The sequence below is a fragment of the Rhopilema esculentum genome, chromosome 16, assembly GCF_057945365.1.
Source record: "Rhopilema esculentum isolate cy_ngs chromosome 16, ASM5794536v1, whole genome shotgun sequence".
NCBI lineage: Eukaryota > Metazoa > Cnidaria > Scyphozoa > Rhizostomeae > Rhizostomatidae > Rhopilema > Rhopilema esculentum.
This window is the reverse complement of record NC_142830.1, coordinates 932500-947879: the sequence shown is the minus strand read 5'-3', so window position 1 is coordinate 947879 and position 15380 is coordinate 932500. Positions and strand designations below refer to the sequence as shown.

Below are 15380 nucleotides of genomic sequence, written 5' to 3'. Positions count from 1 at the left end.
TGAATGAATATTCTGGACAAGCCATGGACTCCAGGCCTGAACACAATATTCCAATATGAGGTCGTACATACTGTATATATAACTTGGTGAAAGTGTTATGGTCTCGGTAGGTGAAGCTACGCATTAATTGACCAAGTATTTGATTTCCCTTGAGAGCTGCAGAAGCAACTTAGTTGGAGTACACGAGGTAGAGATACACTCAGATATGTTAAACTTAGGGCTGTAATGTTCTTCATCATCTCCTCTCTGGATCGAGGCTCACTAGGCAGAGCACATCTTTTTATCGTCTTATAAGAGGTGGGATGCAGACCTGGCCCTATGAATTTTGGCAGGGAAGCAGCAAATCGCTCTCGTTGTTGGAGTCATTGTGGAGTTTCACTGTTATTCACTAATCCTTGCAACATCCTCAATGCTCTAAACCCCACCAATGTGACATTTTAAAATTATTTGTTGCCGTGTTTTATAAAACAAGAAAAGAGAGACATGAAACTTCCACTTGAGACTCTTCTGAAACATTTTCTGAAAATTCCTTCCATAATGGACTTTGTGAAAATGCTATTAACACACTTACATGTGGAAGGGTGAAAAAGTGACATTTGAAAATGCTACCCTTGTTTAGTTTCAACATTAACATTCCTCTTTGAACATTAACAAACCAAAGTAAATATTTGTTGCTTGTGTATCTGATATCAAGTTTTATTTTGAAAAAATGGGATTTTAATTAAATTATGTTTTGTTCTGTCTGTGAGGTAGTCTTATTAAAAAAATGTAAATGCATGATATTTTCTCTAGATTTATCAAATGACCAAATGTCACTGCCAATGCTAGAGATCAGGCCAGATGTAGGGCCAAAAGAGCTGAGAGTGAAGATGAGCTGGATATCTTATTTGTCTATGACAAAGGAGAGCCAGAAACTGAAAATAACAATGGATACATATTGCATCTATAGTAATACTCAAGCAATGTTGTAAACAATTGTGATATCAAAATTGACAGCCAGAAATCCAGTACATTCTCTTGCATCTTTGACATATAAAAGAAAATATTTTTTGTTATTTTGAAAGTCTCAAATAAATATTTAGAGATATTCCTAGTGTTTGAACTACTTTTGTTTTAAAATTTAGGTGGGATTAATTTCCTGATAGTTGATGTAAGTTTCAGTGACAGTACATATTTATTAATCTTTCAATTTTCATTTGAAACCTCTATTTCAACTAATTGTGGTTTTTTCCCTTTAGGCATGCAAGCATTAGACAAAGCTGCCTTTTCGTGCTCTTTTGTGGTCTCTGCTCTTCGTGTTGATGCAAAAAACTGTAACAAAGCAAGGAAGGCTCTTTCTAGGATCCTGTTAAGGCGGCCAAAATTGAAAGACATTGTTTCAGACCAAACAAATGCCAAGAAAAAATTGTTATTGTTGGACTCCATCCTTTCAAATATTGACGATTTGAAAGCCGATGAACAAATGTGTATAAAAGAAAACAATGGGGAACTGACACAGCATCAGATCATTTGTACATATGACCATTTCACAGCAGATGAAATACTTGATGCAGTTTTGCCTGACGGAATGGAAGTAACAACTGCATTTGAAACAGTTGGTCACATCGCACATATGAACTTGAGAGAATGTCATCTTCAGTTCAAAGAACTTATTGGTGAGTGCTTTTGGCAATTAACTATAAATAATTAATGGAGGTAATGAACAACAACAAAGTAACAAATAGAATAGCTGATAATGATATACCTCATATGACATATGTCAGCATTTGCCTTTGTTTTGCCAAATATTTGATGACTGCCAACAGAAACTATCTACATTTGTAATAGGCTATCAAAACTACTGTAAACTTTTTAATGACTGAAAGCAACAGTGCCTATCAATGGAGATTAAGATGAGTCATAATTTTTACGAATTTGATTGGAATTCAGGATTAAATAGTTTGCATCAATGCAGTGCCAAAACATTACATCGTATTTTTGCTGCAGACAGCAAGAAAGAAGGTTCCATATATCTGAATTGATTTATGTTCAAGTAGCCCCTATTTCATCAAAAATATCACTGAACAGGGTTACTGCTCCACCAATGACTGGTACTTGTATCTAAAAATTTTTGAAAATTAATAAGCCCCCCCCTGTTTTAAGGTCCGCACTAGATCATAGTCAGCTAACGTACATGACGTCATACATCTTTCAAACCAAGGATTAAGTGCAATGGCACTCTCTTACAGTTGAATCTAAAGAACTCATTTTAGTGCATGTGCAGCTAAAAAAACTCTCTCTTACGTTTTCGCCTGAGTCAGAGTAACTGCCATTGATAATTATGTATGAAGCCGTTGCTAAAATTTCAGATAACTAGTTTTGTCGCATAAGAACATTATCAAGCATTTAAAAGAGAGTTCCCCGACAAAATTTGCTGTAATCAAGCCCAAAGTCCCTCTTAAAACCATTGCGTCAGTCTTCATTATCCATAGTTTAGTGTTCAGAACATTGACTGAGCTGAGGTATTGGCAGTTGACATAGGAATTGAATTTCATGCCGCTTGCAATAAAGTCTTTCATCAAATGGTTGAATGCGATGAGGTCATACTACCACTTATGCATCAGGTTGCCATAGTTTGTATGACATCATGTACGTTAGCTGACTATGATCTAGTGCCAACCCTGTATTAAGCATCCAAGAGTAGCTCTATCTTTTGTATATTCTAAAATTATCAGTCAGCTTAACACATTATTAGCTCAATCCAAAATTATCTAGTTTTTTAAATTGCCACTTGTTGCTTTGTGAAATTACAAAAGCCATTTTTCTTTGGAATATGGGGAAACATCATTTACAAATGCAAGTGTGAAATTTGCAAGTGTTGTGCATTTTGGTAGGACTAGAGCCAGATCAGATTAAGATAATCATCAGTCAAATACAACAGTACATTCTCTCAAAAAAAATGTTGTTGTATCAACAAAATAAGATCTTGGTGAAAGGTTTGGAAGCATTTTAGTAATTGATAGCATCATTTTGTTTATTTTGAAGCTTTTAGGATCCCAGTAAAGGGCTAGAATACAAGTGTAGTTATCAAGACGACTTAAGCAGGCATCAAGACGACTTAAGAATGCAAATATATGCTATTTTATCAGAAAACCTGCTTAGGCATAATAATCCAATTACAGAAACTTTTTATTCTAAAAGGACACTGGTTCAATTTCTCACTGGTATATTTCCTGTTGAGATTTTTAATTCATTTATCTCTTATTTCAGTGTGTGATGCAAAAGATTTTTAAAATAATCATTACTTTTGTTGCAAAATTATGACCACCATCCTAAAATTCAGTGAGCAGAGATCTGTTTTTACAGCTCTGTCCAATCCTTAACCTGGGAAACGCGACCCTATATGTCCCTGCCCACACTGAGGTAAAACTGTAAGCAGAAACTGCACTTATAACTTGATTTTGCAGCTTAATTAAAGTCCCCTTGCACATGGATCAAAATGTTCTGGATAGGAATTGGTTATAATTTAAGTCTGATGTAATCATCATATTAAATTGAATTATTCAATGCATTTTATTGAAATATTGCACCAACGATTTGTGCAAAATATGAGGATTGTTTATAAACTAGGCATGTGAAAATATTGATTCTGTGTACATTCATGTTACCATTCATCTTGCACTTTTGTGTTCAAATCTTTGAAGCATTTGTGATTTTTTTAGGGACAGTTATTTTGGACAAGAACCCAAATATAAGAACAGTTGTAAATAAAACAAATACAATTGAAGAAACATTCCGATTCTTTAAAATGGAGCTACTTGCTGGTGAAAATGACACGTTTGCACATGTGAAGCAACATGGCTGTAAATTTGAGTTTGACTTTTCTAAAGTTTATTGGAATTCAAGATTACAAACAGAACACCAAAGGATTGTAGGCATTTTGGATCAGAATGATGTTGTTTGTGATGTATTTGCAGGTGTTGGTCCATTTGCTATTCCAGCTGCAAAAAAGGGATGCTTTGTGTATGCTAATGATCTAAACCCTGAATCATACAAAGCACTACTCCATAACATAAAGATAAATAAAGTCTCAAACAAAGTTGTTGCCTACAATCTAGATGGAAGAGAATTTTTAAAAAAAGTTTTGGGAATAGGATTGTTAGAGCAGCAAACAATGCAAGATGCCAACCAAACGAAAAATATCACCCACATTATAATGAATTTGCCTGCCATAGCAATAGAGTTTCTAGATGTTTTCAAATATGTTGATACACTGGCATGCAGAATTACAAGTGGTCTGACAGTTCACTGTTACTGCTTTTCAAAGATGGAGAATCCATTTCAAGATGTGGAAGGAAGGGTGAGGCAAATTTTGGGATCCAAGGTTGGTGATTGCAAAGTGCATATGGTGAGAAATGTGGCACCAAAAAAGGTTATGATGTGTATTTCATTTCACCTAACATGTTTCAATGGTAAAGATAAGGTAGAACCTAAAGGAACAGATCACAGTACAGATAAACGAGGAACTAAAAGACCAGCAGAAGATTAATAAGCAATATCATTTTATCTCAAATAAAATTTAAAAAATGTAAACTGATGATTTCTACTCGTGTGATTTTCTAAGTGGTATCAAGAAATTTTGAGAAAGGGTTTCATTGTTGCTATAATTTTTGATTTAAAGATGAAGAATTAATTGTAGCACATTTGAAGTTTTATTTGCAATGAAGGAATATGGGCTATCATTTAGTAGGCATACATGGTTTTAATACATCCCAAAATAATAATAAATTTTCCTTCTTGTTAAAGATGTTCATAATATCAAAATAACAACATAAAATGTGAAAATTCAATTTGACAATAAACTAGAACATCCTTCGCCATTACAGTTTAGAACTCTGCTCTCTGCTTGCAGTATGTTTTCTTTGAAAATGGTGTAAAGCCATGTTTGGAGCTCAACTTTGGTGTTCTTCTTTCTTGATTCTAACTATCATGTATTGATAAAGCAATGGAGCAAAGTATTTGAAAGACACAATACAGAGAATGAATGCATAGCAAACCATCAGCCAAGACTTAAGTGACAGTCCAAAGTGTAAAGTTTCTAGAACTAAAAATATATATTATCAGAGGTAAATATTTTCTAATATACTTTTAATCCCAGGGCTTTAAAATAGATCAGCATGATGTGTGGAGGGAGTTGAGCTTTTGGTTTTTACACTGCCATTGTGAAAGTTCCACCCTGGTTTTCATATAACCTGAACATTGGGAACCTGTTCATAAAATTAGGAACAAGCAGAACAACCCAGTTACAAGCAAAAATTGGAGTTGATTTCCTGACACAAGTTAATCCCTGCAGGGAGGTGCGATAAATCCAACTCCCTAAAAAAGTTTTGTTAGCAATGTGTTGTTCTTTTTTGGCAGTTTTAGGCTCATTTTTGGTATACACTATCATTTTTGCAAAGTCACTGCTTCTCAAGTGGCATATCCTTCTCAAGAGTAACTAGAATAATTACCTAAGAACACTAGCATATAAAAGAAACTTTTGCAATCCTAATAAGCCAAAATATGGTACAAACAGTATGAATAAGGTTAGCAGGGGCATTCTGTTTTGGCATGACCATCAGAAACAAATATTTTTGTACTCTTATACTCTCAAGTCCTAAACAGGTGGGGGTTTGGTTTGAAGAGGAATAAGGTGAAAATTCTTTCAAAACCAAAGAAATAGGGGTCTGGAATAAATAAGGTGGGCAGGAAATTCCCAAAATAGTAATAAACAGGGCAGAGTGCTTGCAGTCCCATTTGATTGGAGACAAAATAAATATCAACAAGACACCTGTTTCTTGAAGTAGGGGTGACCATTTTTATGAAATAACTGTATGAAAAATATATGGTTCTTAGTTTTGACTCCTTTTGGTTTTTGATTCACTTCTAAATGCTGAAGAGAGCATCAATTTATACACTGTGCAGTTTTTTAATGCACAAATTAATAACAAGGGTGTCTGGAATGAGGATATAGATTTTTTCCAAAAACTAATAAGCAGTGGGGAGTTTATTCAAAACTCGAAGAGTAACTAGGGTCATTACCAAAGAACACTGGTGGATAAAAGAAACTATTGCAATCTAATAAGCTGAAACATGTCACGATTGTACAAACAGATGGATTAGATTAGCAGGGGCTAAATCTGCAGAAATTTTTTTGAAGAGGTGGTATATATAATCCTTCTCTCAATACAACCTATAAAAACTCGAGATTTTAATTAAAAGAAACTTGTTTGTTAGCAGAGTAAAACAACACTAGTAAGCATTGAATACAAGCTATCTGACCCTTGCTCAGTTATGTGTAATTAATTACTAAAAATGTCAATAATAAAGAAAAACAGAAAGAAAAAATTTAAATAAAGCAAAGTAATGAAAAAATAAGATTTCCATGAAGTAAAATATTGATTAAGTAATTAAAAATCAAGAATGTTAAAACTGAGCTGAAAAACACAATAAGAACTTTTGTTATGCAAAAATTACTTTCAATTCTTTACATACCTATGTTGTACACAACTGGATCCTTGAGTCTGCGATCATCATAAGGAAACCCTGTCCTGTATGCTATGATCTCAGCAACATATCCCTTAAAAAGCATGTGGTAAATAAATGCCAATCTATCTTATCTAAGATAATCTAACATTTTTAGAATTTAACAGAGTTTTAATCCATAAAAATTTTGTATATGCCAAAGGTAAACTAAGAAGTTCTTAAAGAAAAAGTTAAAGCAAGAAACTGACATGAAATGCATGGTTAATTAAAAATATTATTTAAATATGATTAATTATTTTACCAACTACTTCGAGAAAAGAAATGGAACTGACACATAAAAAGTTAAGGGAATTTTCCATGTGAGAATTTGACAATTAACTTTTGCTATAAACAGTTACAAACCTTAGTTGTGTGATCAGTTTTGAATGTCGTTTTTTCAATGTTTAGAATTTGCCTTGACTTGATTCTTGATTGCTGATCAGGCCATAGTATGCGTATAACAAAATCTGTCGGAACCTTGTTTGAAAAGATTGAAATAAGTTGAAAACCATGTATACAAATGGCCATGTGTCTGTGACTTAGGGCTCTGGAAATGCAAATAAGGCAAAAACATCTTTCAAAACCAGCCCCCCCCCCCCCCCCAAAGAAAAACCAAAAACTAAATATGAGACACTTAAAGGTACTGAGAAAAAACTTTAGTCTTCTATAATTGTGAGCAAATAACCTTGTTGCTAGGACAATCATTAGATGAAGTAATAACTGGTCCAGGGGCTGGGGAAGACGTCTGATAAACTGAGCGAAAACAAATTTTGTCTTTAAAGGCCTCCACCAAACACTTAAAACTCCAAGTTATGCAAATATTTATGTAAACAAATAATTTGGAATATTTGTACTTACAACAGCTGGGTAGGAAATTCTAATTTCATAGTTAGTATTTGAAAGTAGCCCATCTAGTTGATATGAAGCAGCTTCATGATTAGACAAAACCTGTAGAGAATTTACAACAAAAAGCTGGGTTAAAGTCACATTTTATCTTAGGCAAAATGACTGTGATTAATTATAGTATCAAGACTATGGCCGCGGTCACACTATGCTTTTAAGCATGCTTTCTTAAAAGGTGTTGTACTAATGGCCTTGCTAAACATTTCTGGAATTCGGTCGGAATTTTGCATTTTCAAAGGAAATCCCCTTAATTCTTTAGGATGCTCTGTACCTTCCCAAAACCATGCTAAATACTTGTTATGCGTTCTAAATGAACAAAATCATGATGTTCTGTTTCCATAAAGGATTACTGATGTGCGTGTCCTTGACATGTGTGTCCTATGGCGGTTGCAATAAAATAAAGCGCACGCGTACAATTCTTTTCATTTATAAATTTTTCACTGAAAATTCAACAAGCAAAATTTACAAAACAATCATGTCGTACCATTCCGGATCTGGAGGCAATTCTCAGCAAAATCCGTTTCAGTACCAAATATATTTGCAGCAAATTGAATTTGAACGCTACCAGAATGCGCGTATGAACTTGAATCCAGGGAATGAAGTTGCAAACGAAGATGAAAAGAAAAAAGGGGAAAACAATTGTCGCTGGTCCGAGATTCAAGCAAGAAGCCTGATTAAAAAGTGGAAAGAAAATGTCCCGGAGCTGGAAAGCAGTCGCAATCGGCAGGCATGGACAAAAATTATAAATAATGTTAATAAAAATGGACCTAAAAAAACTGTCAACCAGGCCAAGAAAAAACTTTCGAATTTACGAGAAACAAGATAGACGATTGTAGCTCCATCATGATAACGAATAAAGAAATTTTAAATTGGCGCGAACCAAGAAGCAAAAATAGTGAAATTTTGGCGGGAAATATACTCTGCGTGTTATAAATGTGCATGTTATTTTCTTGACCTATTAATTCCTTGAGGGTACTAAAGCATCCTTATAAAAAATCATGTGTGACCGGTCGCATGATGTAAGAACAAATACGGATTAGCAAAAAGGATGCTTGGAAAAGTACAGTGTGACCGCGGCCTATTTCCTTTAACACTAGTTGGAGAAGCAATTTAACGTTATTATAATTTTTGCAAATGAATATTTGCTAACATATTTAAAATCAACCATATTTAAAATGCTTCTAACAATCTTTTTAAAGTTAATAACTGTGAAAAGGAATAGGCAAAAGGTTCCGAAAAAATTCAGAAAAGGTTTTTAGATCAGCAAATTCCACTCGAGATAACAAAAACTTTTTATTTGTAGTGGAATTGTAGTGTAGTGAAATGGGATGCTCGAATAGTGTTGACACTCGTGCATCAAGTCTCTGGTAATTTCATCATTCCATCAAAATCAGATATCAAACTTAAACTTATGCATAATAAAATGAACCTTCTGCCTTAATGAGCAACATATGATAACAAAAAGCAAAGCAGAAAAAAAATCATGATCACCTCATTGAAAATAGTTTTGTCAGGTTCCAGCCTGCAAGATAAAATAAATAACTATGTTTTGAAGATTTTGGGAATGCAAGTACAAAAGTTTGTCTGGAGAGTACAGTATAATACGGTTATAACATACTTTAAAGTACATTATATCTTGAGTATGTTGTAACAAGGGTAAGTAAAAGTTGACTAAAACCAAGCACACCTTTTGCCGGGACCAAGCACACCAGTACGTAAGTTGGATTGGAAAGTACGTAATAACTGAGTACGTTATAACGGGATTCTACTATACTACATTTTCAAAATTGACTTTTCCATGAATAAAAACAAAGTTTCCGGTATGGTACTTATTAAGAGTATGATAACACATGGATTTTATTGCAATTTTGTTTGAGGATGAAAATTTTTAAGGAATGTTTTGCAGTGCAGGGTATTGCTAATAAGTTTTAGATTTATATGTTTAACAAATGAAATTAATGTTTATAATAATATTGGCACTGTTTGCCAATTTCCTTGCTCTGAGTTTCACTCTTTTTCCTCTCTCTAGTTTGTCTAGGTCCCACCACCTGTGGTTCCCTTGAAAACTAGACAAAAACCTGTATCAGAAACCATTTAAAGAGCTTTGGGGGCTACCCCAAGACATGAGGGTAATAGGGGCAGCTGCCATGATGGTGCAAGGCAACCAAGTGCCTTTTCACGAAATTCATTTCCGAGCAATATTAATCAATATTGATATATAATGCTAATGAAATCTAGGTTTTATCAAAAGATGTGTATGATCATCAGAAAATTTTTTTGATTTTATTTAAGCTAGGATTGGGTCCAGCCTCCTCTGAGGGTTTGAAGAATTTTCAAGAATGAAGTTGGACTGTTATCTTGATTCTGATGCATTATTTGGGCATATCCCTCTTTTCAGAGAGTCTTTAGTGCTTTAGAAATTTGCAGACCACAAAATTTCAGGTCATCAGACCACCACAGACTATCCCTCACTGGACAGGGCCTTGACGTACAACCATGCCTTGGCCACTGGCTAAACAACAACTCCCAATTTGTTTTAGCAGCAAACTTTGTTACCCCAAGGTACCCTTTCTGGGTTCCTGCCCTGTCGCATCATGAAGCTACCAGCACCTGTGACCCTGGACTAAAAGAGATTGCAACAATCAAGTATTTTTTCTGACTCAACTTTTAAATCAAGGACTAATTGGCCAATTTTGCACAAACCTGCATTCCTTTGTGGCTAGCCCCAAGTAATTTAACTTAAGGGTAGCTGAATTTATGTTGTTGTGATAGGCAATGTAGATCTTGTAGTGGGACAGCAGATTGGTGTTTACTTGATGACTTTCATGTTCAACTTTAAAATTTGAAGTAAAGCATACAAAGTTAAGTCTTCATCAGGATTCCTTTTGCTGATCCTCAAATACAACTCAAATTGGGAGGGTAAAGCAATAGTCCCTCTTCATCCAAGGGGCATCTCCAATACAATCACACAAGTATATCTCCAATGTTTATTATCAATTTGAGCACTTCACAGCAAATTTTTTTTTATTTTTCTCCTTTCCGGGTTGAGGTTATCAATTTTTTTCCATTGCTATCTAAAGACCTTTTTAAAAAATGAACTTCAGATTTTAAATCTTCATCTTGAAATTAGTTTAGACTGAAAACTATATGTTGTTTGGACTGTTCGGTCAAGAGTTCGGTCATCAATTTTAATATTTAGATAGTTCTTTATATTTGACCAGAATTTGCTGCTGTAATGAAAAAAATTCACTACAGCAAGAAACTCCATTTAAATGTAAAGGAAAAGCTAAATTTTGAAAAAAGCTTGAATTGTCTGATGGGCAAACAACATGAAATTTTGACACAGACTAATTTTAACAAAAAGATTCCAATTCTATAATCCGTTTTTGGCAAATGTAAAAACAAAAAATTGCCTGGAACAGAGAATGCTATGCTACAAATATCATCTATGGGTTGGACATATTCAAGCTGCTTATGTTTTGATAAATATCACCCATTAACATTCCTTTTTGTTGTGAGAAGAGAAACAATCCAGCAAACTTGAACAAAGAAAGTTGAGAATTTCAACATAGTTGCATTTATGAAGAAATTACGTATTATCCATAGAGACCCTTGCTGTTAATTAAAACTCTCAAAATGAAGATAGCCTTGTTGACAAGAGGTAGTAAGAAAGGGGGAAGGTTTTTCATGTCAATGGCTTTAGATTTCTAATATTACTTTATCAGCCCAACTTAAAATTTTCCCCACAAGCCTCCATTGGTGTTTTGCATAAGCAGATGTCAAAAACCAAAGTTAGACATCAGACACACAATTATACCAAGCTCCTGCTCATGTCAAAGACCTACACACACAAGAATCAGGCCTGGCGGTTTGAGGCGAGCAATAGCTCGCGCTCGCCTCCAGGCTCCCCTCGCAACCTGAGGCGAGCTATGAATTGCTAACCTAAACAGAACATGAAGGGAGAATTGCTCCCCTATATGGGGGGTTCAATTGCCCTTTTCCTATTCAGAGAACCCTGAAAACGTACAAGGGTTAATTGGTTTATTTTTGTAAGAGCGATTTCTCCCGTCATTGCATTTTTTGCAATTAACTTTTTGCTTGTTGGGCGGTTTTTGTTATGTTAGGCATAAACTTTGACCTATTTGGAAAAGGATAGTTAACCGAAAGGTATGTTTGTATCAATTAGAACTTTTCAATCTTAAGAAAACAAGAATATTTTTGGAAGGAAAGTCAAAGAAATTGGTAGGATTTGCAGATTTTGGATATAATAAGAAAGCAGGTCCCTTCCAGCAATATGTTTCGCATTATTGGCAAAGCCTGATCATCATTCCTTCTAGCAGTTTGTGAATCTATCTACTATATAAACATGACCAACCGCTTTTGTGTAGACAGAAGGAGTTCGTTTTCACCTTAGGTCTCCGTTGGTAACATTTTCAATAGGAAAGCGGCACTGATTGGACAACCTCAACAGTCATGTGTTCGCGTTTTCTGATTGGCTCATTTCGATCCAAAACTGGGTATTTTAGCATAGAGTTTTCCATCTATGTTCTGACGTTTTATTCTCCAAAGAGTGCTAGACGTACAACTTAAGTTTGTTTCAAAATTTGTTTTTCAAAGCCATTTTCAAATTCTGTGACAAAAAAAAATTGTTTTGCAAGAGAATTGTTGTTTTTGTGTTGTGCCAGCTTTACATAAAACTGAAAGAGTCTGTCCTTTTAAATACTTCAAGTAAAGGGGGTGCCTAAGTCATGGTTAAAGCAAATACAAATTGAAAGAAGTAAAACATCACACTCCTGACTGAGGCTATTACATTAAGGCAACCAACAGATACTAAAGGGGCTTATTAAGTCATCTGTCAATTGTCTTTAAAGTACATACTATGTGTTACTGATTTAGCTCGTCTCAGCTAATGAGGGGAGCAATTCAAAGCTCACCTATAAAAATACAAACGGCCAGGCCTGAAGAACCCTCTCCTATAAAGATTTTAGAAAAGATTAAATTCTTTATGATAAAACCAATATCTTTGGCCTAAACACAAGATGCTAATTATAAAAGGCATTTGCAGCTATTTTGTACATACCAGCTTAAAATAAAAAGGGGTGAAAACAATATTTTTGCAAAAGAGTTGTCAAGTGATGACGTCACAAAAACTTTTTTTTAGAATTTTTTTCCCATAATCTGAGCATAATGAAATACCTCTAAATCTGCAAAATCAGTTAAAGGTATTACGAATTGGCCAGATGAGATATGACCAGATGAGCAAAAGCTCTGGCCCCATCAATTCAAACCTCTGTAATTTGGTCTCAGTTCATAACTTTATGAACTGAGCCAAAATAACAGTAATCCGTTAGCAAACTTCGAATCTTCTTTTGGCCATAGCTCACAAGATTTTGACAAATTTAACTGATTCTGCATATATGGGAGTATTTTATGGTGTTCTTTCATGTTATGTGGTTTTTTGTGACGTCACACTTTTGAGAACTCTATTTGAACTTGATCTGAACAGTTAATAAAAAATGAAGAAATATCATTTACACATCAATAGCTATCTATTAGACACCTGTAAGATACAATATTTTTATCATGACATTACAATCATAAACGATAATACCTTCTAAAACGCCCAGTTTCCTTCAAACAGTTTGACACCAAGACAACAGGCAAAATTACAATAGCGCGAAGGAAGTTAGCGTGGATAGACAGGGACATTAATGGCTCCCAGATTGCAGCAGCACGAATAACCATCTGATTTTGATAATCCCTGCACTTTTACGCTGTATGTGCTTCTAATTATACTTCTATTACATGGTTTCTAAAAAGTCTGTTTAGTCACGTTGGCGTCGCCATCTTGGACCTCGTTTTGAAAGTTTGAAATAAAACAAAACTAACAAAACACTCATTGGCGGGAAACTATAATCTAGTGATCAGGGGCGTAGAAGGGGCGGGTTCGGGTTGTAGGGGGTTGGCACCCAATGCTTTATGAGTTTGTCGATAAATCTTCGGTTGTCCCACAAAATCCTAATTTGACGGTAAAATCGTCTATCGGTATGTAAAGAAGGGGCCATTAATGTAAAGGTTTCCCCTTATCCCCTCAAGCCCTCATTGTGGCAAACATTTTGCTTTCGCTTTTTTACTTGTAGACTTTCGTTCAATTTATTTGTTGTAACCTAGAGGCTTATGTATAGAAATGAGTTGAGCTGATTTGAAGCTTTTTTTTACGCGAAAATGGCGGAGGCTATGGCCTCCCTGCAGGGACAGATTTAGCGGGAGATGTAGGGGGTGCGACACCCCCAATCTTTCTGTGTCTATTTCTGTGCCGGTAAATTTTGTTCCATTCGGTGGAAATCATATTTTGGTAGTCAGTAGTAACAAAGTAACGCCAACATAGTAACTAAAAAAAACAGTATTTATCTTTTTATCAGTAGCGTAGCGGGGGAGGAGGAGTTTATATTTCAGAAAATATTAAAACTTTTTTAAAGACTGCAAGCAAACGATTGTAAGAAATATTCTGAAATGTATTTTCGGTTAATCTAAAGGGTGTGTTCGCAAAAACTTTCTGTTCGCTTCGCTCCCAAGGGACCCTCCTCTGTGCCTCTACAGAATGTTCAACAATTTTCCCTCGTTTTAGGGTTTATGTAGAAAAGTCTTTCACGTTCTTTAGACATTCCCGATAAAATTGAAAATAAAATGCTATAGCACTTCAATCCTTAAAAAACTGGATTCTGAAATGCTTGTCGTGGATTTTGCTCCAAGGAAAACGGACTTAGTTTGAAACATTTAAATACTTTTTACTATTTTTAGATATTTGATCACAACATTGGAAAATCAGTTCCTCGTCTCACACAATTCAGGATATAAACGTTAGAGGTAATAGACATTTGTAAGATGAGGTCAGTCACAAAAAGCTACATATGACCTTGTATAAAGCGAAATTTTCACGTAAAAAGCAATAACTTTTCCAAACGCCTTTATAAAATTGGGTGCTTTCCCAAATTCGTAAGGGTCTGATTAGCAAAAATGTTTTCCTCTGTGCCCAACCAATCTCCAATCTCAGCAAAAATTACCTTGAAGTTAAAAACCAAACTTTGAAATGGGCCTTTTCATCGTTTACCAGTGGCTTGCAGAGTGTGATACCAAAGTTAGTGTCTAACAACACCCAATCATAGTTGCTTACATCTGCCATTGCCCCCTGGCCACCCCTTTGGCACAGGCCCTGGGAATAGCACCTAATTTTTTTCATCTGTGTCTTCATCGGTTAATTTTACTACTGATGACCCTCCACCCCCTTAGTCTAGACAGAAGGTTCAAGCTACGCCATTGCTAGAGATCATTACACTCTTTTTTTAAGAGAACCAGTAAATTCAAGTTCAGGCTAAGCAATGTGATTGCTAGCTTTTTCGCTCTAGGGAGGTGTTCAGGCATCATTTGCCAACAAAGTCAGGGCCTACGCCACGAGTTTGAAGGGGGGCAAAGCTAGCAAAAGTAGGGGGCCAAGGCTTTCTCCCCTTTACTGCAGCTTTAAAGCTATTTGCATTGCAAAATAGTGGGCGGCATGGCCCCTTCGCCGCTCCCCCCCCTCCCGGTAGCGTGGGCCCTGAAAGTGAGTGAGACAACCTTCATTTGCCGACAAGTTTGAATATTCACCGGCAAAGCACCCACACATTGCCAAAAAATTCTTGTTTTTAAGATAAAACGTTGAAAATTGCATTTTGCAGAAGCTCAGTCCAGCTTGTTCTTAATTTGTTCTCAACTTTTGACCAATTTTGAGGCATAAAAGAAAAGAGTGTAGCTTTCTTGGCCAAAATTTATGGCAAAGGGTATTTAAGAAAATAAAGAGTCCCAATCTATCTATATATTCCTAAACAAATAAAAAATCAGTAGACAATGTTCAGTGCACCCGTAGATTATCCAGCAAACAGCAGAAAATGCTATCT

General features: G+C 35.3%; 2 protein-coding genes across 2 annotated transcripts in view; one reads left to right on the top strand and one right to left on the bottom strand.

Annotated features, from left to right (window-relative positions):
- The window catches only part of LOC135682602 (uncharacterized), a 38273-nt gene extending 31130 nt beyond the window's left edge, over positions 1 to 7143 (top strand). The window contains exons 3-4 of the mRNA XM_089113095.1: positions 1239 to 1655; positions 3702 to 7143. Coding sequence (XP_088969221.1) covers positions 1239 to 1655; positions 3702 to 4528 — 1244 coding nt within the window. The 3' untranslated portion in view covers positions 4529 to 7143. The remainder of the gene's footprint in view (positions 1 to 1238; positions 1656 to 3701) is intronic.
- LOC135682817 (uncharacterized) lies at positions 762 to 13307 on the bottom strand. Its single transcript, XM_065197870.2, has 6 exons — positions 13058 to 13307; positions 8938 to 8968; positions 7402 to 7491; positions 6907 to 7020; positions 6514 to 6598; positions 762 to 5083 (listed from the first exon to the last, which is right to left on the bottom strand). The coding sequence occupies exons 1-6, from the start codon at positions 13189 to 13191 to the stop codon at positions 4932 to 4934; spliced, it is 606 nt and encodes a 201-aa protein (XP_065053942.1). The 5' UTR covers positions 13192 to 13307; the 3' UTR covers positions 762 to 4931.
- Between the last annotated feature and the right edge of the window lie 2073 nt (positions 13308 to 15380).